We start from the raw sequence: 21667 nt of genomic DNA on the forward strand, positions 1-21667 counted from the left end.
TCATGGATTTGTACGTATATTTCTTGAAAAACCCATACTTAAGCCTGAGAGACGGCCAAACGGATTTGATCCTTCACTGGGACTTTGTCAATGATTCCATTCTTAAATAATATCAATGAATGTAATTTCTATAGATATATAACATATGCCCTTAAGAAACCCTACGAGAAGAAATGCTTATCCATAGGCATTCAATATACAACAGAGTGGAGACTAATTTTAACAATATAGCATTTCAAGGAAGACAAATATGTTCTAAGTTATATAAGTGGTTGTGCAGGTGTTTCTTAAGACAAAGATCAAAGATTTACAGAGGTTATGGTCCTCAAATCTATCGTTTAAGCCAAATCTATATACTGTGATTAATATAGATTTATAGTTATTTCATTTATTCAACAAGCCAAATTATTGGACTTTCGTATGGTTAGCATAAGGATGGGCAAGACAGTTATGCAAAGGTTTTCTTTTTAAAAAGGCATTAACAGCCATTCAGTTTTAACTATACTCGTAGTTTCCTATATTAAATGTAACCTGGTTTACTAAGGTTTGAGGAAGAAAAAAAACTTGTTTATTCTAATATAAATATAAAATAATTATGAAAATTAGCTGTTATACCCGTATAGAACGTGCAAATTAAATATTAATTGCCTTTGCTACTAAAACAAAAGTCGAGCCAATATGAGAACAAAACTCTTCGTGTTAGTTTTTAAATGTATGTTTACAGTATGCATAATGTTTCAAATCGATCATATGTCATCATCAGCCTTTATTTCCACATTGTCGGATATTGACTTTTCCCCCAATGCTTTCCGTAAAAAGCAGTGCACTGACTTTCGCGTCATATTATGTCGATGATGCATCCAGTCTTCCATGTGCGGATGTAAGTTCCTCTACATAAAATTGTAATTAAACTTCGCACGAAATTTTAAAAACTAAGTCTGTTTATTAAAATAACATCAAAAACCAATTCATAAGTAATAATAATATCATGTCAAGAATCTTTAAGTCCCGATCGAAGTCTTTTTCTGAACGAACTTTAACTTTGACCGTGACAGCTGCCACCTGACAGGAAAGTTTGACGTGTGTCAAGTGACAATTGCTTTACTTTAAGATTTCTAATCAAATTCGTTAAATGTCGAAGTTAAATTACATTTATCTGGAATAATCATAAATTTCACTCTGCCGTAGTAGTTGCCTGTTAGATACGGATTCGAAAAGTATTGCTACCAATAAGTGTTGAAAAGATTTAATAATTTGTGGCCCAGTAATAAAACCACAAAAAGTAAGTGGCCATGGCACTTTTGTATGCATAATAATTTCCTGTTCATTGTAATCTATAGAGATGATTAAATTTGTTCCAGATGCAGTTAACTTCAGATCCCAGACGTGCTGACCGTGAACGCCGTTTCAAGCCTCCACCGCCAAATTCGGCTCCGGCAGAGGACCTGACTACGGATTACATGAATATTCTTGGTATGCACCATTGTACACATATTAGTTGCGAATGTTACTTATGTGGATCCTGGGATTTCCAAAGCAACAAACTGGGATCCTAGACCAAGCTTCTACAGGTAGATGTAGACATTCAACATTTCTATTTCTACATCTTATTTATTTCTACTTAAAAATGTTGTGCACCAGAAATCTATATATGTATGATGTACTAATTGGAAACTATTGATTATTTGCATTAAATGGGTATGGATATGACAGAAAATGAGCCTTTGCCACCAAGGTTTATGTGGCATGGGTGGATTACTATTATTAAATTAAATAATATAGAAAACATTTTTTTTGTCAGGGATGGTTTTTTCAATGTGCGGCTTAATGATGAGACTCAAATGGTGTGCCTGGGCAGCTGTCTTCTGTTCCAGTATCAGTTTTGCCAATTCAAGAATATCTGATGATACAAAGCAGGTATTATTAAAACAAAGATTTTATATTTAATATTTTAATTGTATATGTCTGAATACAGAAAGATTATCACTAACTCCATCATCGTCCAAGTTTTGGCACATTTATTTCTAATTTAGGCTAGACTTTTAGAAGTACAATATCAGCTTATAAATAGTTTTACAATATAAAAGTTAAATAAACCACAGTGGTTTTTTACTAGTGTTACAGATATACACTGACTTATACTAATTTATACCTATGCCTGTATATTTTTTTTTAACATTCTACTTGTCATAAGAAAACCAAAAAAAAAAATTGACATGAAAATAAAGTAACCATTAAAAAAAATCTCAATCATTTACATCAGACTAAAATGCGGCCGGAGTGGGCTGGAATGTTGTGATGTTGTCAAACAACAAAGTATTTAATTGGTTCTCCGAGTTATCAAAATTTAATAAGTCGAGTGATTAAATACACCTATAATTTACTTCAGCCAATAACATTGCATGTTATAACTTGGCGAGGGATTAAAAAATACCCTTTTTAATTATTACATTTTACCACTAAATATATTAAAAAATCTCTATAGGTATGTTTTTACAGTAATAAAATATACAAAAAAAAATCGACCAATTAGGTGTCGCATGCATATTGCCTGTTATGGGAAATTTTAATTAAAGTGAATAAAACATTATTAAAGAAATGCAATAATAATACAAGTTTGATTAAGGTTAGATGATTATCTAATTACTGATAGTATGAAGTTACGGACAGTTGATTTATAGTTTTATAAGGTTTCACCAGGTTATTAAAAAATAATAATAAAGATGTGACAATGTCAATTAAAATTTTCATTTCATATGTGTAATTGACTCATTTGCTGTAATTGTCACAATATATAAATGTTTTGTTTTACATTTTTCAGATTGTAAGTTCATTCATGCTTTCGATCTCAGCAGTTGTGATGTCATACTTACAAAACCCTGCACCGATGTCTCCACCTTGGACTGCGTTAACCACATAGATTTCATTAAAAATTATCAATGTTAAAATGTTAGCAATAAATATATTTACACTATGTAAATGCTTTTAATTACTGTTTCAGCTTACAGAGAAAACTTGCTACAAAATGATTTCATATCTAACCTAGAAATTTGAATTGATGGATGGAATCTATGCAATTTATGTCATTTCTTTTTTTGTAAATCCTGTTAATTTTTAAGCTTTTGCTTTAAGTCTTAATACAAATAATGTTATTATTTTTTTATCATAATTTGAGCTTTATATTTTGATTTCTTAAAAAAACTTCAGAACTGTCATTAATTGATAATTGAGCCACACAAAATCGTATACATAATTTTTTACAAATTTCAGGGTTTATCATTACAACTGATGCCATTACGCCAATTTGTGATGATTATACAAATGTACACGAAGACATGACTGATTTTTCATATTTTTATGACACTTATCGCACTCTAAATTACCCTCTGAATTATCATGCTTATCTTGCATGTGAACCTTCAGGTTATTGTTATTGGCGAAGTGTCGATAACAATGTGTGCATTTCAATTTCTTTTTCCTCTTACCTTTGCTTCTTGGTCTGGAATCTTTAACAGTCTCTGGCTTGATACTACAAACGGTTTCATCCGTAGGCTCAACAACTTTGCGCTCTTCATTATTTTCAGTAGGTATTGAAATGTCGCTATCTTGGCGGGATATTTTCTCCTTGCTACAACTATCGCTATTTTGTGTACTTTCAAAGGACCGCTTTAGAGAGCTTAGCACAGAATCCTTTTGTATTGATTCGTTTACGGAATCTGTAGATTCGATAGCTTCAGTTTTCCCCTGTGTTTTAGAATCACCATCAGCGTGGCAGTCGATCGTCGGTTTCGGTTCGGTCGTTTCTTGTTTGACGTTGGATTCGGATTCAGCAACCGCTGTTTCATATTTCTCTCTGATTGAAGCTAGTCCTTTAATCTGAAGGAATTCTGCCGTTTCAAGAAACGGATTAAGTTCCTGTTGCGTGACAATGACCTCCCCATGATAGATGAATTGTAGTAGTTTGGATAATTCTACATGTTCTACTTCGTTTAAAACTATGGTTGGATGTTCACAAGGATTCTTTATAAACAGATCTTTGAAAAAAGGACTACAGATTGATAAAATGAGCTTGTGAGCTCGAAACTCCTTGCCCCCCGCCGTCAGCGTTACGTCCACTAACTCTTCGGCATTAAGAAAATCTTCAAGAGACTGATTTAGATTTGTATGGAAATCAGTCCAACGTAACGAAAACTTCGTCGTCATCGTGAGCAAACAATTATACGTAACAGCGTTTAACTAATTTCTACTGATATACTATCGAACTATAAAAGTGTATGTGAAAAATCACACAAATTAAACTGTTTTACGTCGCATTGTTATTTTCTTCGGTAGATGTATCTTAAAGGTAAAAAAATTACGTTATTACAGCATTTTACTTCTTATAATACAATAGAACGGTAATTACATTAATAAAACGTTTAGATATGCTAATTGGCGCGTCTTATCGCGCAGATGTTAAAATTAATAACACATTATTCATTACTTCCACTCATATCTCGACATTGTCGTCGTAGGAAGATGGCTGCATGGAATTAAACTAATAACTCTTAAAAATCAATAAATGTGGATGGGGTGGGGGTAGGTATAAAGATGAAGCATCTCACGGTGGTTTCGCTTTAGGACCATCGGACCATAGACGAATTTATAGCACTAGCTGAAAATCTAGACCTAAACTATGGATTCGATAACACCCTAATTTGTTGGGGTGGTAATACTACGACTGTTCGAAACCACTTTTATTTAAAAGCTTTTGTATTTATCTTTAATAACAAAAGACGTCCTTAATGTGTTTCTAGGCAGGTTTTAGGAAATTTCCGAGTTTCCCAATCTAGATGAAAGAGTGTTAACCAAAGAAATACATGGCTTGTTGGGCATACGACAATTTTAACTGTATTCGTGAAGTATCAAACTCCCACTGACATAATAGTATTAGGTCCCATTGGTCCTTAAACGTAGGCTCAATGTTATACCTTAAAACCTATCTGAAGCTTAATTCAACTTAACTAACCAAGTTTATCAAATGAGCGAAGTAGTTATAACGCATAATATAAATGTAAAATACGACGGACTCTGATTTTGTCTAATTATTTTTATAGATTTAATCATTGGAAAAAGTACTTTCTTCGGAAATATGATACATTTTATGGAAATTCTCCAACCAAAAATGGCAACACTAAGTTCCAAATATTTATAGCGGCATTTAATTTGACATTGACAATTACAAGAAGAAGATTCCAACATTCTCATGCTACAATATGTTCAAAGTTTTTAATTAATTTTACGTTTGTCAATATTGGTGTTTAATATTTAATTATAAGATTGACTTTTTAAGTTTCTAGTGAGTACTCCTACATTATTGTAGGTTATTTCGAAAGGTGATTTCATACTTTTTATAGGTTACACTTTACTGTACTATTATCTTTTGTTTTAAAATGTTTAATCCACGTGTTTATAGATTAATATTATATATTTATTAACTTTACCAAACTGTTTAACGAAAACGAAATTGTACAATTTATTTAGCTTAGCTGTATCAGTTTGGTTAAGTACTAATTAGACTCGTTTTGTTATTATTTATGTATATTTTAGTATTCCTTAGCTAGACTTGTTACTTCATGATAATGTTTAATAATAATTTTTAATTTTTCTTTTGCAGAATGGCTCCTAAAAAGGTAGAAGAACCGGAGAAGAAGCCACTTATTGGCCGAGTGGGCACCAATTTAAAAGTTGGTATAGTGGGTGTACCAAATGTCGGAAAGTCTACATTCTTTAATGTACTTACAAAAAGTCAAGCAGCGGCAGAAAACTTTCCTTTCTGCACAATAGATCCTAATGAAAATAAGTATACATTTCTTAATCATTTTTTATTATTACATTTAACTGTTTAATTTTTTAATTAAGTATTTTAAACTACAAATACTTCAAATTTTTGTGAGCATTTTAAGTGAGAAATAAATTTTTTCTAATAATAAAAAAAATTCTTGGCTTAAAGGAGAAGGCTCAGTACATGCGACCTCTAGCTTGACCCTGAAGGCTGCGCTGGTTTTCAGCCTCCCCTTAACTTCTATTGCATGATTCTATTTATTTAGATCACAGTTCTAATATAAGACTAAAATTTCACATTAAATGGTATTGGTGTGATTTGTGAAAAAGAATTTCAGTTGTGATTTTTAAATATTTGATTTGAATTTTTGGATATTTAAATAAATATATTAAACTATAGAAACTATTTGCACATATTTTTTATGTGTGTCATTTTGATTGACAGCTGCTATATTGTTAAATGACTTTTAAATAATCCTTTGCTTTTAATTATGGATACATTGAAAACTGATAATTATCATCCAAAGTTGAAAGTAGTTGACAAAAGTGGTATTAAAAATGTGATTCCAGACAAGAATATTGTTTATTCAGGGAATTTAAATTTAATAAGCAGAACAGTTAATAAACCTGTCTATGACTTCCGGCCTCTTGCTGCTGCTGTCTTGGGTCTAAATAATACTGCTGCTCCACTACCCGATAATCTAGAATTCTATCACACTTGGACTGATATTGATTCTCAGGAAACATTTTTGAACACAAAACCAACATGCTACATCATTCTTGGAAAACCGGGAACTGGAGCGTACTCACTTGGCGAAAGTATGGCGAAAAAACTCAATGTTGTGCACATAAGCCCCAAAACTGTTTTAGTTGATGAAATGGAACAAAAAAGTGTAACAGGGAAATGTATTGATTTTAATTTACGCCATAACAATATATGTAAATATGATACTATTATCGCTATTATGAAAAAGAAAATACAATCACCAGCTGTACAACATCGAGGTTATGTCATCTCTGGTGTCCCGTTAGTGACTTCAAGCAAAAATATAGAATATTTTACTAAGAACTTATATGAGGAAGAATCAGTTTTGATTGCAGAAGATATAGTTGATGGTGTTATTGAAAATGTTTTTAAAAAGAGGAGAAAAGGCAGGAAACGTGATGCTGAAGCTTTAAATTCTTCTCAGAGTAGTGCAGATATGGCTGAAATTGAGAGTGAGATTGAAGAAGAAGAAGATGAACAAGAACCTGATGCAGATGTTGAGGAGGAAACAGTACAAATAGTAGCATTGCCAAAGTTTATTCTGGAACCTTCTTCAGGTGTCATAATATTAAACAAATCTTCCTTAAGTTCCAAGCATACAGTATTGCTCCATCAGTGCCAAGAACTGTTTGACTTTCAAGCTAATCCAATGATAATTATTTTTATTACTTGCCCAGATCCAGATGCAATAACGAAAAAAAATCGGAAATATTTCAATTATTTAACTTCTTCAAGTCCAACGTGTCCATTAATTTCAAGAAATGAATCAGAAATAAGATGGCCTACTAAATATGTAGTCAATGAGAATGTAGTAAATCCCGTAGATACCAGTGTCCTAAATCGGAAATATTTCTGCCGATTACCCATTAACTTTACTTCAAATGCAACAAATCAAATGTGTAACTACCAGTCCCATGTAACACCTTATTTAGAGAAGAAAATCAACGACTTTCAATCGAAATTCGTTGTAAAACTGGATGGCCGTAACCCTGTTTACGAAATGGCAAACCTTTTATTTGATAAATTATTACTTTTACCTGTGAAACCGGTGCTAATACCAGAACCTTTGTATCTTGAAGAACCTTCTGATGACATAGAAAGTTTTTGGAAATTAGCAGAAGAAATGAATGTCATCAAATTCGGCGCAAAAAGATTTAGTCGGTATGCCTCACCGTGGTATAACAGATGTCCCGTCGAACTGAAAAGAAGGCATGCAGTACAAGGGCTTTCACGATTTGCTGTGGCCTTTTTTAACCGAATTTATCTCCTATCGTCATTGGATAATATGGTGGCGTTTTGTAGAAATCCCCGATCCTTTTTAAAGCTACAGTATCTAGAACCGACTTGTAGAATAATTGTGACAGGAACAAAATTATCCGGCAAAAGTATGGTTGCGCAATGCTTATCGTGGCTGTTCAATGCTCCAGTTATATGTTATGCGTCATTTCTTAATGACATTAAGCAAAGAAAATTTGATAACTTCACATATTCTATATGGTCTATAATAGAAGCAAAAGTAGAACGACACAGAATAACCGACTGGGAAAACAAAGAGCAAAATAAAATGTCTGCTTTAGATTTATGGTATACATCATGCCTCGAGAAATTAAAGCAATATGTACGTTTACAAAAAGAGTATCTGAATATCAAAGACGAGGTACTTGACGACAACGCTTCCGCAAAACGTAAAGGTCTTTTTAACAGAGTCCAAAAACTCCGTGATGATCTCCAGTTCTTTCCCTTCTTAGATGACGTAGAAAAGTGTGAAGAGATTCTTAACGATCATAGTTTGCTTCAATATGCACCACCGGAGTTAACTGAGGAAATACCAAAACCAGCAGTACCCGTTCTCGGTGATGAAGATGTTATGGAGGCAATATATGCATATATTTCAGAAAATAACCGCCAAAATGACGTAGAGCCGAACAGTACGGAGATAATGGAAGAGCTTACAACTATATTAGGAAACATTGATATTCAAACAAAAACTAAATCAAATGGTGAGCACGAATATGGCACGTACATAATTGATGGATTTCCGTCAGATGCGGAATACTGGGATTTCCTATTAGGTTCGTCTGTAGCCCCTGATTATACCATAGCAATCATCGAGGATAGAGAAATGGATGAAAACATCGAACAGAAATATGTAAATTTGACAATATGTACAAAAAATCATGAAACACGCTTTCGTTTAGCCAATGATCCACTTGTTAAACTTAAATTAGAATCTAAATATACTTCGACACCTGAACCAGTTACATTAGATTTTTTCATAAATGATATTATTAATAGTATAATTAAATCGATCTTTACCAACAAAACAGAAATAATTAGCACCCTAAACGAAACCATAAATAAATTTCGTGAAGATTGGGAGGGCTTAAAAGGTAGTATAACAAACACGGACAAGGCGTGTATTGAAGTTCAACTTGAAAATAAATCAGATATCCAAATACTGGAAGAAGTATTGGTAAAAATACGCAGTAGCTACTACCCAGAAGGAAGCGCCGAAGTAGATGAAACATTTGAAAATCAGGGTAGTGAAGAAAGTACATCTAACGATTCGCTTGTGCAGAATGACTCTCGTTTCCTGTGTGAAACCAATGTTTATTGCCCTATTACTTATTACGATTATGGTGTTTTGTGGGAGGGAAGACCAGAATTTACTTTCAAGTATGACAATAAATTGCATTATTTTAGCAATGAAGAATTTTTAAATCAATTTCAAGGTGACATAACAAAATACCAATCCTATAACGAGCCATTCAAAAAGTTGTCACCGATGAGAATATGTGTAATGGGTCCTATTGGTAGTGGAAAGACATCGGCTGCGAAGCTAATTGCTAAAGAGTATGGCTTGATGTACATTGATTTTGTTGAATTCATAAATAATCATTTAATACCCCGCCATTATAAAAGAGTCGGTCGACAGTACGAAAATAGTTTTACTGATACGCCAATTGATGAAGAAGTGATGACGGAATTAAATATGAACGAGGATAATGAAAACTTAGAAGTGGAGATATTGTCGAATGAAATTGAATTAAGACGCATGGTTTACAATTACTTAGAAAAGGGTACAGCAATTATACCTATATTGATGCAAAAATTAATAAAGAAGCTGTGGTTCCAGCCGCCATTTTCCACAACTGGTTTTGTATTAGATGGTTTTCCAAAGCTGCAAAACGATGTAGAAGATATGACAGCATGTTTCTGCATACCTGATTTAATAATCGAATTGGAGTGTAATACTGAACTATCTTCTCAAAGGTTAACACCAAAATTATTTGAAGTATGGAAAGTACAACTAAATGAGGCTAAACATAAAGCGCGTGTTAAATTTGATAACGAAAAGCGCGAGTGGAGAAACTTCATAACCAAGAACGTGGTCGTAAAACTTATTCTTGATACAATTATAGACACCATTGGGTTAGAAGCATTTGACCAGGCAAAAAATCTTTCTACCCAGAGTGCTATTATTGAAGCACATCCGTCTGGAATGTACAACGTTGATACTAATTTATTTCAGACTTACAATAACTTCATATCAGAAAATCCAGAACCTGTTGATCAAAGCACATGGGAAAAACCGAGCGAGGTTCGGGAGAAAATTGCTTACAGAATTGAAAGTACCTATGAAATAGAAGATGAAAATATACAAACTTTAAAGGAAACATTATTGGAACAAAATATTAAATTAACTACCGTAAATGGAACGAAGTCGTTTACTAAAGTTGCCCGAATTTTACTATCGAAAGTTGCTAATCTTCGGAATAAACGCCAAATGTGTTTCGAGCAATCGTATATGATTGACCTTGATGTTGCCGAAATGTTGTTATTAGAAGGATTTTTTTTCTTGAGCAAATTTTATCGCATGTGTCCTGTCTTTATATACGATAATCCGGACGCTATATTCAATCCGTACAGTATCAGTAAAAGTAAAAATAAAGTTGTTCCGGTTATTCATCGATCACATATTTATTTTATCTGCAATGAAGTTAACTTAAAGAAATTTAGAGAGAACCCTTTGAAATACATTGTGAATGATAGCATTAAACATTTTATTGAATACCCATTGAAAATTGCAGTCACAGGGCCACCGAAGTCAGGAAAAAGTGAATTAACAGCAAAGATTGCGAAGAAATATGGTCTGTTGTGTGTATCTAAGGGAGTCGCCCTTAGGCATATTGTAAACGATCTATCATGGACAGATTTAGCATTAAAAACATTATCGAAACTTGACAAAGGAGAAAGTGTGAGCAATTATGTGGTAATGCAGGCTGTTCAAACTCTTATCAACAATTACTGCAGTTCCTCTCGTGGATTTATTTTGGATGGGTTGCCAAGTTCGCCTTTTGAAGCGTTGGAACTTCAAAAATTAGGCCTTTATCCTTTAATAATTTTTGACCTTCGTGGAGTTTCACGGATCATGATTAAAAATTCACAGAAAGAAATTTATCCGAACATAATCAAAATGAAACCTCCATATTCACGTAATTTTATTAATCATAGATTGGCGAAATATAATAAAAAGTGTAATAGAATTTCGGAATTTATAAACAACGACACTCAAAATTTGTTCACTCTAAATGCAGAAGAATCTAGATGGAAATGTTTCTATAAAGCTGACAACAAGATTTTTGAAATGATTCCACAAATCCATCATTACTTAACGAACTACAAAACCACTGCAGTACCGATGTCTGTGATGTGTATTTCGGATAACGATTTCCAACTCAAAATGTCTAGTTACAAGAACTATTGTCCCGTTTGTCTTTCTGACGACATAATAAAGCACAGCGGGTATCCAGTCGATAAAAAAGGTATTGTACAATACAAAGAACGTGTGTACTGGATATGTAATGAGCACCTAGATTTGGTATTGAAGAATCCAGTTATACTGTTGACAGAAAATGTCAACATACCTGAAATACCTATGGTTGTTAAAACTATTAACCCTTTCAATCTTTATGAGGATGGCATATGTATAGTGACATATGCTGAAAATTTACCAGCTCAGAGAATAGAAAAGGGAAAGGAAGAATATGCCGCTGTATATAAGGAAATAACATATTTATTTTGCAGCTCAACCTGTCTGCGTAAATTTTTAGCAACTCCGAAAATGTACTATGATATAACAGTGTTTAAAGAGCGCAAAATTTTCCCAACGATATCCTTAAAGAGCCTTCCCCATTTAGGGTACCTTGAGCAAACGGTGGGGAACCTTATTACTGAGGCTTGTTGTTCTGTTAACGTTGCGCGGCCAAAGTACCCGGGATTAACAGCACAAATTTCAGGTCTCTTATACGTAGCTTTCTACCTCAAGATTCACAATCCTCTAACAGACGTTTCTTTTTTACCATTGTATAAAAAATCCCTCAAAACATTCGAAAGTAGATGTCAACTCATGACCCGCGTAGGGCAATGTTTAAGATCTGTAGATAATCCTTTCGCACACTATCCAAAGTGTTGTAATCTAAAGGATATACAGGATATACAAAAGATACAGGATGTTACGGAACCCAAAGCCATTACAACAGATTCGGGCACTGTCATAAAACCTTCTAGTTTTAAACGGGAATCTAACACATCTTTTACCTGTTTATGTGATTCTGACTAATTTTTCATAGCATTTATGAATTTGACTAGTTTTTTCTAATAAATTTGATATTCTACACGTGTCTTTTATTTGTCTGTTAGTTAGTTTTCGAATTCGCAAGACTACTCCTATGATGTTTGTTTACACATCACTGATCATTGATCTGTTTGTTACCATAGGCGATGTATAGACAAGTGAGTGAGTGTATTTCTATGTTGTACGAGCGCAGAGAACATATTAACGTTTTTAATTTTTTTAATCTATAAGAAATATGTTTTTTTAACAAAGCCTAGTACGACTGATGTCTAACCTATCGTTTTGTTCTAGCACGTAGGGTACCAGTACCCGATGAGAGATTCGACTATTTGTGTGAATATCACAAACCAGCCAGGTATATACACTTTACATTTTTTTATTTCATGAAAATCATTTCTTTTGTACTAATTGAAAGTATATTTTTATAGCAAGGTTCCAGCGTTCCTGAATGTGGTTGACATCGCGGGGCTGGTGCGTGGTGCAGCGGAGGGACAGGGGCTCGGCAACGCCTTCTTGTCCCACATCAAAGCTTGTGATGCTATTTTCAATCTTTGTCGTAAGTTTTTATTGAATTATCACGATTATTTTTGCATTCTAGTTATAAGATCCGTTGTTATCCTCGGTAGTCTAAACCGTAAGATTGATTTTGAAGTGGGAGAGCGGACTGTTAGTGTTTAGTGACGTTTAATAAAGGCCCTTAGTGTAGACTTAGTAAGATAAATCTTATCCGTGACTGTGAATTATGAATGGCAGTATTTGTAGCAGTAAATAATTTCATTAGGTGCGTTTGACGACGAGGATGTCATCCACGTGGATGGTGAGGTGAACCCCGTGCGGGACTTGGAGACTATTGGCGAGGAACTGAGGCTGAAGGATGAGGAACAGCTTCTGCAGAACATTGAGAAGCTCGAGCGTGTTGTCAACCGCGGCGCTGACAAGAAACTCAAGCCAGAATATGTAATACTATCGAATTTTTTGAGTCTTGTATGAATTTTTGTTCAGGAGTTATCAATCTTTGTATATTTCAGGACGCTCTCATGAAGATCAAATCAATTTTAGTTGACGAGAAAAAACACATTCGTTTTGGTGACTGGAGCGCTGCCGATGTAAGTGTTGCCAGCGATAAAAATGTTTAACGTTTTTTAAATGTATTTTTTAACTTTGATTTTGTTTTTTCAGATAGAGGTACTTAACCGATATCTGTTCCTGACATCGAAGCCAGCTCTATACCTTGTCAATCTCTCTGAAAAGGATTATATCCGCAAAAAGAATAAATGGTTTGTATAAATTATGTTATCTTGTAAATAAAAATTAATTGCAAAGAGATTTATATTGAAATGGAAACTTTCAATATAAAAAAATAGGGTTTGACGTCTCGTTTTTTAGATGTTGTCTTAAATTAAACAATTTAAATAGGTGGAAAAATTACTGCTCCTACTTATTTGTTGTAATTATATTTTTTTCTATGTAACCTTGACATAATTATGACATAACTATCTTTTTGCCAGCGACTACATTCGCATGGAATTAAAAAAAAAACAAAAGTGGGTAGCCTATATGTTCTTCCAGACTATCCTCTACATCTATGCCAAATTTCATTGAATCCGTTCAGCCTTTAGGCTAGAAACTATACAAAATATCCATCCTATCCAACAATATCCATCCATCCATCTAAACTTTAGCATTTGTTATATTAATTAGAAGTATTTTGTGACAGGTTACCAAAGTTAAAGGAATGGATTGACAAGAACGATCCCGGAGCACCTCTCATCCCCTTCTCCGGTGCGTTGGAGAGTAAACTGATGGACATGGAGCCGCAGGAGAGGCAGGCCTTCCTCAAGGAACAGAACATCACTAGGTCAGTCTACCAATTTACATTTATAACGTAAATTTATAGAAACCTAGCTTGCAAAAAATTTAAAAAAAATAAAAAAGATAGCCTGTTACTCACTGAGAAAGTAGCTTTTTAATGATGAAAGAATTTTTGAAATCGCCTCAGTAGTTTTTGAGTTATTTCAGTACATGCAAAAATCTTTTCTTTTTAAAATTGGTATAGATATTTCATTAATTCAAAATAAAAAATCTAGTAAGTAAAGATAAATGCTATTAAACTAATTGACTAGTGTTGAAGATCTTCACGCGTTAGTATTTATGTTTTATTAGCTTTCGCCCGCGACTCTGTCCGGCGGAATTAAAAAAAAACAAAATCTAGTAGCCTATGTGTTCTTCCAGGCTTTCCTCTATATCCATGTCAAATTTCATTGAAATCCGTACAGCTTCTTTAGACTACAAGCTCTAACATCCATCTATCTAAACTTTGGCATTTATATTATTAGTAAGATTTTTTTAATTTGTGGCAGCGCACTTGACAAGATAATAGTAGCGGGGTACAAGTCGCTTCAGCTCGAGTACTTCTTCACAGCCGGCGTTGATGAGGTCAAGGCTTGGACCATACAGGTATACTATTACTTACATATTTCTTTTAATTTGTACTTCCAGCATACGGTTAAATGTTACTGTTACAAACTAGCTTTTTCCTCGTCCGTCCTCGTGAAATAAAAAAAAGTAACTTGTTTTTCCAGAATATTCTCTACATCTATGCCAAATCTCATCCACACCTGTTCAACAGTTTAGGCTACAAACTAACAAATATCAGTCCATCTAAACTTTGGTATTTATAATATTAGTAAGATGAAAAAGCTATGTACATAATTATAATGTGCAATCTAAATGTTTCATTTAAAACAAAACCTTTTTTTTAGTTTGAGGTTTTGAGAACATGCTACCAGAGTTTACTCTATGAATTATATTTTTTTTTTGATGGTTGCTAATATATGTTTTATGCTTATATTATAGAAAGGCACGAAGGCGCCGCAAGCCGCGGGCAGGATCCACACTGACTTCGAGAAGGGCTTCATAATGGCGGAGGTGATGCACTACAAGGACTTCAAGGAGGAGGGCACCGAGGCCGCCTGCAAGGCCGCAGGGAAATACCGACAACAAGGCAAGTCTAAATAACTGTCTATAGAAACAGCAACGTATAAAGATAACAAGAAAGAAATATTGAGTAATTAGGAAAATTTAAAGAAAAACAACGGAATAAAATTAAAGAGAAAAAACAAATTAAAATAGCCACAAAAACAGTTTACAAGAACCGAAGAAGTTATTAGAGACGTATGTACTCTGAATACATTTTGCGAGGTACCTGCTCTCAATTAATCTCTGTATACTTTTAACAATCGACGTTCGTCTCTGGATACAAATCGCATATAAAATATAATAATAATTATGTATTTCAGGTCGTAACTACGTGGTGGAGGACGGTGACATAATATTCTTCAAGTTCAACGCGGGCGCGGGGCTGAAGGACGCGAAGAAGAAATGACGCGGCAAAGTGCTGCTGCTGCTGCTGCACGCGCTCTACCTCAACCTCGCGCTCTACACCATCGCGCACGTCTGACTGCAGCCCCACTACAACCTGTACCATATAACTGCTATCTGTACTGTCTGGCCGCAGATTGTACCATCTAACTGCGGATTATAATCTGCATTGTATACCATCTTATTCCAGCTTACACCATCACCTAACTACAACTTGCACCATATAATTGCAATCTATACCATATAACTGCAGTTTGTACTGTCTGACTGCAGTCTGTACCATCTCACTGCAGATTATAATCTGCATGGTAACTCATCTGATTAGAGCTTGTACCATCACCTAACTTCAACTTGTACCATATAACTGCAGCCTGTATCATATGTTTGCAGTCTGTACTATCTGACTGCAGTCTGTACCATATGTTTGCAGTCTGTACCATATGTTTGCAGTCTGTACCATATGTTTGCAGTCTGTACCATATGTTTGCAGTCTGTACCATGTGGCTGCAGTGTACTATCACCTTATTGCAATCTGTACTACGTTACTGCAGTTTGTGTCACCCACCAGCAGCTTTGACATTCACTTGACTGCAGAATGTACCATTACACGGCTGTAGCTTGTACCATTGTGCGACTGTGGGCATAGCACGAAAATTTCTGAGAAAGCATTCGTAACGTCATCGGCAATTTTATAATATTTATCAGTGTATTTTACGCCCGCTAGTAGTACAGATAATACACATTTTGTCAGTAACGTTACGAATATAATCGTCACCGTCAGCAGCGTGCAGCTTATTTCAACAGTGACGACTAACATAATATGGCTTTGTTAATGTTCTTATTTATGTATAATAAACATTTTTTTGTAAATTAAAGCTTGATTTTTTTTTATTTTTGCCATTTTTGTCAAAGACTTAATGGTTTAAAAAAGTTCAGTATGTATGTAAATGTAAGAAGTAAAGAAAAGGATCGAGGTATGTTTGATATGTAAAAGGATGTCTAAATTTTAAATAAAAAAAATTGTACTTGAACTTGTTTATTAATAATAAATAGCTATTTATAAAAATAAACACGTAATTATCATTTTAATTATATTATTTCAACTAATTCTTCTGTTCGGACGTTTCCTTGTGTACCTTCGTTTATTTCATCGAATACTTTTTCCAAAATTATTTTTAATTGTTTGAGTAATCTCTTCAAGTTGATATGAGACAGAGTATCTTGTTCAGTAACCGGCGTTAATTTCTCTTTATCCTTCTCTGAATTTTTGAATAATTTGTTGCATACAAAAGATGAAACTTTACTTATAGCTTCTTCCCATTCCTGAATAGATTTTAAATTGACATAATGTTGAATTTAATTTGTAATTCTAGAAGAGATTAACACGTTCTATGCTACCAACTTTCCACTTAGTAGTTGGTTGTGTTCATTTCACTCGCTTCTCAGAGAATTAGATTTATTATTGCACTGAATGCATTATTATTGGGGAAAAAAATTCCTACTTACCTGGCAATCATCATGCAGCAAATCCAGTGATAGCATTTCTTCAATAAGGACGACTTTTAACATATCAGTAGATGTATTTCTTAATACGCAAATGATCAGTCGTCCTACAGCAGCGAGAGTGTTGCCCGCTCTAGAAAATAGTATTGCCATATTAAAATATTAAGGTATAACTAAGGCAATTATTAAGGTTAACACTACCTGCACACCACATTCCTGTTTTGAATAATTTCGTAGACAATATTTATTATCCGTTGGTGTGTATCTTTCATTAGAAATTCTAGTGTGTCGCAGTGCGCGGGGGGCAGGGAGCCGTACTGCACCAGTAATCTCTTCTGAACCGCAGTGAACTGTCTTTGTAAGACATCCAACTCATCCTAAAAAAAAAAAAACTATAAAATACAATGAATATAATAAATGTACAGTCGAGGAACTCGCTGTTACACTTACAAAAAAATTGTCTTGTTATTATACAAGCTGTCTTAAAAAATAGTTACGTAGCAGTAAGATTCGTAATTCACGGGATAAAAAAGCACCGTGGCATATACTGACCTATTATCAGAGACATTTAAAAGCTGTGCCATATTGGTTATTTATCTGCGTTGTCTCAATACGTACAATACTTTCAAATAACTAGCTTTAAAGGAGGAACACCGTTAGATTCCCTGATTGTAATATGTATCAAAATATATTGTTGTCTATGTTTTTTTCGTAGACAGAGAGAGGGCACTTGGAAACAAATAGAATAATCTCGACGTAATAATTTTGCAACAGTTGGCTACCTTGATTCATTAACTTACTTGTATTTTCTTTAATTTCATTCTTTCCTTAGAGTGAGTTTCAATACTTTTTAAAAACCTATGTATCATTTGCGAGATAAATTCCTTGCTCGGTTTGACTGTTATGCGCACTCCAATATTTGTTTGAATATAATAATCGTTTAGTTTATTAAGGAAATGATCTAACATGGGTGAAATCTCGGGAAAATCAACCGATTCTATCGAATATTCTTGGTCGTTACTAGAAACAGTAACAGTTGTGTCCGTCGTTTTATATTTAAATGTTATATTATTAACGGTGTCTTCAAAATTACTTAATTCTTCTTTTGTAACATCTGCAAGATGTTAACAAAGATTATTTTATCGATTGAAAAAAGGATTTTTATTAGGAAGTTTTATTGCTATGGAGTAAAGTAAAATAAATTGTTATACCTGTAAATATATTTCTCAAATCCAAACATGCCTCATTTACGTGAATGTTCAATTTAATTTGATTTTCCAAATTTAATTCTCCTACAGAGCAGTAAAATTTCAGAGGTAACATAATACTTCTGTTGATAATAATTATTTTCCCCGTACGATCGATTACAGTAAATAATATTTTTATGTTGGTATTTGATAAGTCATAATTGTTTGACATTAGAATGTCAGTTTTTATTATCTGTGTAACATTGACATCATCGATATATTTACCATTGTCAGAAACAATAAATGGAGAGCTACATATATACGTAACTTGTATATTCTGAATTAATTCAGGCTCTTTACAAATTAATGTGATAATTAAAGGGCATTTTATTAACTGTAAACTTTTATCGCTCTCATATCTGTTATTTTCGTAATAATTTTCGATAGGTTTTCCCATATCCGTCTTTATGCTTATAGTTTTTTCTATATAAGATACATCTTCAACGCTTTCTGAAAAAAATAATTAAAACGTATAGTAAAAATATACAATTACATAAAATGTAGAATAAAAAATCAAATATGTACAATTATTTGTGAATAAGAGTATGCGTAAAAAGAAATTCAATTATTCATTTGTTTTTAACTTATTTAAAGCAATTTTATTTAGTTAAAAACTCAATTTGATACCTTTATCATCAGATATAATTAATTTAAGGGCTTCTTCCACTGATTCTAGTTCTCTTTGTACTTCCACTGGGCTTACAATTTCATTGACAATATTGACATTCGGATTTAAATTAGGCTCGGTTCCTAAATAATTAACAGATATTACTCCATCGCGGGACAGAGTAACAACGCCGCCGGGCAGAGAGTTTATAAAACATCTACATAAAGATACAGCTTTTATCATAAGATCACACGCCCATAATAATTTAGTTCCTTCATAGATGTATAGTTTAGAATCATCTGATGCAACCATCACTAGAAGACGTGCCCCAGGTTCTGGAAAAAATATGTATGTTCTCTCATTGACTATTTCATTAAAATATACAATACTAGCTGTTGCTTGCGACTTCGCCCGTGTAAAAATAAAATACATAGTCTATGTTACTCACAGATAAATTACCTTTCTAACGGTGAAAGAATTTTTAAAATTGGCACAGTAGTTTTTGAGTTATTTTAATACATGCAAAAATCCAAAAACACAAATCTTTCCTCTTTATAACACTAGTACAGAACTAAAGATTACACAAGCAATAAAAAAAGAAACTAAACATTTGAAAATGTACCTTAATTTCGAATCATACGAATCGGAAATAACAATTATTTGAATTAAAGGACTGATTAGCGACCTCTAGCGGTAAAAAAAATTCTTACCATAGTACCAGCCAATTAAATAAGAATGGAAACAAATTGGTGTATAATCAAATCTGATAAGTTCCTTCATCAAACCGTTATCCTGGAAGCAATAGAGATGTCTTTCTCCCAGCGCAATGATGCTTGAGAAGTTACTACTCGTCTGGAAATATACAGAAATAAACTAATTAGATTGACCGAAGTCAGATATGGCATACAAAAGTAACAAAAACATTTTATTAATAACTAGTTTTCGCCCCCAAATCCGTTTGTTTGAATTAAAAAACTACAATATGTAGCGTATGTGTTCTTCCAGAATATGTTTTACATGTATGCCTTTCATCGAGATCCGTTCAGCAGGTTAGGCTACAAACAAACATCCATCTTAACTTTCGTATTTTTGATATTAGTAAAGTCAAAATGATTTTTACCCGAACAACTTGAACAGCGGATATTTCTTCACCGGCGTTGTAAGACCATTGGGGAATATTTGCTTTGTTTTGTCGTAAACTCAATTCGCTAGATTCTCGAAGTTGCTGATAACTGAAAACGATTTTCAATTTCGTTATTGGAGTTTAAAGGTAAGTATAATAACGTTTATCTTTGTATTAATGTATTTATTTATTGTATTTATAGTCCAACATTGCCTTGGTAATTTATTTACAAACTTTACTATACAAGAACCCCGAAGATTCTAAGCGCACGTGTGCATGGGTGGAATTAAAAAACAAAAGTAACTAGCCTATGTGTTCTTCCAGACTAACCTCTATACCTGTGTCTAATTTCATCAAGATCCGTTCAGCAATTTAGACAACAAACTAACAAATATCCTTTAATCTAAACTTTCGCATTTATATCTATAATATTAGTAAATAAAATAGCAATGAAAGTTGTGGGCAAAGGTAACAATTTAATATATTTACCTGTAAATCTCCAATGCCCAAGTTGATTTACAAATCACAAACATATCGCTACTCATGACGTAAGCAACTGGCCCGGGTATCAAAATATCGTTAAATATACACATGAAGAGGAAAGTATCTTGGTCGAAAAAACTGAATGTACCATCTAGAGATTGTACACAGATTAGATCTCTGGCTTTAGAACTGCCAAACGGTCCAACAGTCAGATTACATGCCCGTCTCTTGAAGGCATGTTTTATTACAGCCGTCATATTGTTTTGTTCACCTGGAAATTAATTATGTCTGTAAAAATCTTAATACATATTTATTTTATGCCTTTTACGGCTACAGCAGTTTTTTTGATAAATCCTAGATTTCTTTTCTAGTGTGTAAATTAACGATTTTAGACTTACCTGCATCTGTTAATCCTTCTTTTCTATGAAGTTCGTATATCACATAGCTTTGTGAATGTAGAACTATGATTTCTCGATCTCCAGATAACCTGACACACAAAGAAAAGTAGAACAAAAAGCACATCTTGGTTTTAAATTTATGAATATAGCAGCTTTCCCTGTGTTCGTCTAGACTATGCTCTACATCTATGCCAAATTTCATCGAGGTCTGTTCAGCAATTTAGGCTACAAACTCTAACAAACATCCATCCATCCAACAAAACTTTCGCATTTATAATATTAGTAAGAGTAAGATTATTAAGTGACACTTACCCTATAAATTTTCCAGTTTCAATTTGTAGAATAATATCCGATAATTCAGTCTCCAGAAGTAAAGCATCTTGACCTAGACTCGGTTTGAACAATTGTAACAAATTACCTTCCCCCAATAGAATACAATCGCTATCATTATGTGAACTGAATTTATCCACTTTCATACAACTAAAGTTTTGTCTGTCTTTATAATTTTCCGTATTGGTCGTGTTCGACCACCACTGTTTCACTTTGAATAGAGACATTTTAATTTGCAATATTTAACTGCGTTACCATTCTTTGAGTATTTTTAAAAACCATGGCAACGACTTGTAAACAGTGTTTCGTTGCGAATAGCGTAATAACAATCGTTATATTACGTATGATAATCATCAAAATTTAAAAAT

General features: G+C 33.5%; 5 protein-coding genes across 6 annotated transcripts; 3 read left to right on the plus strand and 2 right to left on the minus strand.

Annotated features, from left to right (window-relative positions):
• The first annotated feature begins 1074 nt into the window (after positions 1 to 1074).
• LOC106109210 (protein Asterix) lies at positions 1075 to 2974 on the plus strand. The gene is made up of 4 exons (XM_013290619.1): positions 1075 to 1282; positions 1362 to 1473; positions 1802 to 1917; positions 2822 to 2974. Exons 2-4 carry the CDS (start codon positions 1362 to 1364, stop codon positions 2918 to 2920), a joined length of 327 nt encoding a protein of 108 aa, XP_013146073.1. The 5' UTR covers positions 1075 to 1282; the 3' UTR covers positions 2921 to 2974.
• A 79-nt stretch (positions 2975 to 3053) lies between these two features.
• LOC106109209 (protein abrupt-like) lies at positions 3054 to 4619 on the minus strand. The gene has a single exon (XM_013290618.1). The coding sequence runs from the start codon at positions 4201 to 4203 to the stop codon at positions 3295 to 3297; it is 909 nt and encodes a 302-aa protein (XP_013146072.1). The 5' UTR covers positions 4204 to 4619; the 3' UTR covers positions 3054 to 3294.
• Positions 4620 to 5208: 589 nt separating this feature from the next.
• Positions 5209 to 16483, plus strand: LOC106109264 (obg-like ATPase 1). Of its 2 annotated transcripts, none has more exons than XM_013290688.1 (11): positions 5209 to 5375; positions 5657 to 5838; positions 12522 to 12582; positions 12656 to 12783; positions 13009 to 13184; positions 13256 to 13333; positions 13407 to 13504; positions 13945 to 14085; positions 14588 to 14684; positions 15084 to 15231; positions 15527 to 16483. In XM_013290688.1, exons 2-11 carry the CDS (start codon positions 5658 to 5660, stop codon positions 15610 to 15612), a joined length of 1194 nt encoding a protein of 397 aa, XP_013146142.1. In that variant the 5' UTR covers positions 5209 to 5375; position 5657; the 3' UTR covers positions 15613 to 16483. The 2 variants fall into 2 exon arrangements, with proteins under 2 accessions (XP_013146142.1, XP_013146143.1); XM_013290689.1 differs by having other exon boundaries at positions 5209 to 5338.
• On the plus strand, positions 6215 to 12267 carry LOC106109261 (adenylate kinase 9-like). Its single transcript, XM_013290675.1, has one exon. The coding sequence runs from the start codon at positions 6315 to 6317 to the stop codon at positions 12210 to 12212; it is 5898 nt and encodes a 1965-aa protein (XP_013146129.1). The 5' UTR covers positions 6215 to 6314; the 3' UTR covers positions 12213 to 12267.
• A 25-nt stretch (positions 16484 to 16508) lies between the features above and the next one.
• Positions 16509 to 21599, minus strand: LOC106109263 (protein PTHB1). The gene is made up of 11 exons (XM_013290686.1): positions 21282 to 21599; positions 20970 to 21058; positions 20578 to 20842; positions 20086 to 20197; positions 19676 to 19817; positions 18986 to 19300; positions 18323 to 18808; positions 17912 to 18225; positions 17313 to 17488; positions 17115 to 17244; positions 16509 to 16931 (listed from the first exon to the last, which is right to left on the minus strand). Exons 1-11 carry the CDS (start codon positions 21524 to 21526, stop codon positions 16698 to 16700), a joined length of 2508 nt encoding a protein of 835 aa, XP_013146140.1. The 5' UTR covers positions 21527 to 21599; the 3' UTR covers positions 16509 to 16697.
• Positions 21600 to 21667: the final 68 nt, after the last annotated feature.

The sequence above is a fragment of the Papilio polytes genome, unplaced genomic scaffold, assembly GCF_000836215.1.
Source record: "Papilio polytes unplaced genomic scaffold, Ppol_1.0 DF821289.1, whole genome shotgun sequence".
NCBI classification, from domain to species: Eukaryota; Metazoa; Arthropoda; class Insecta; order Lepidoptera; family Papilionidae; genus Papilio; species Papilio polytes.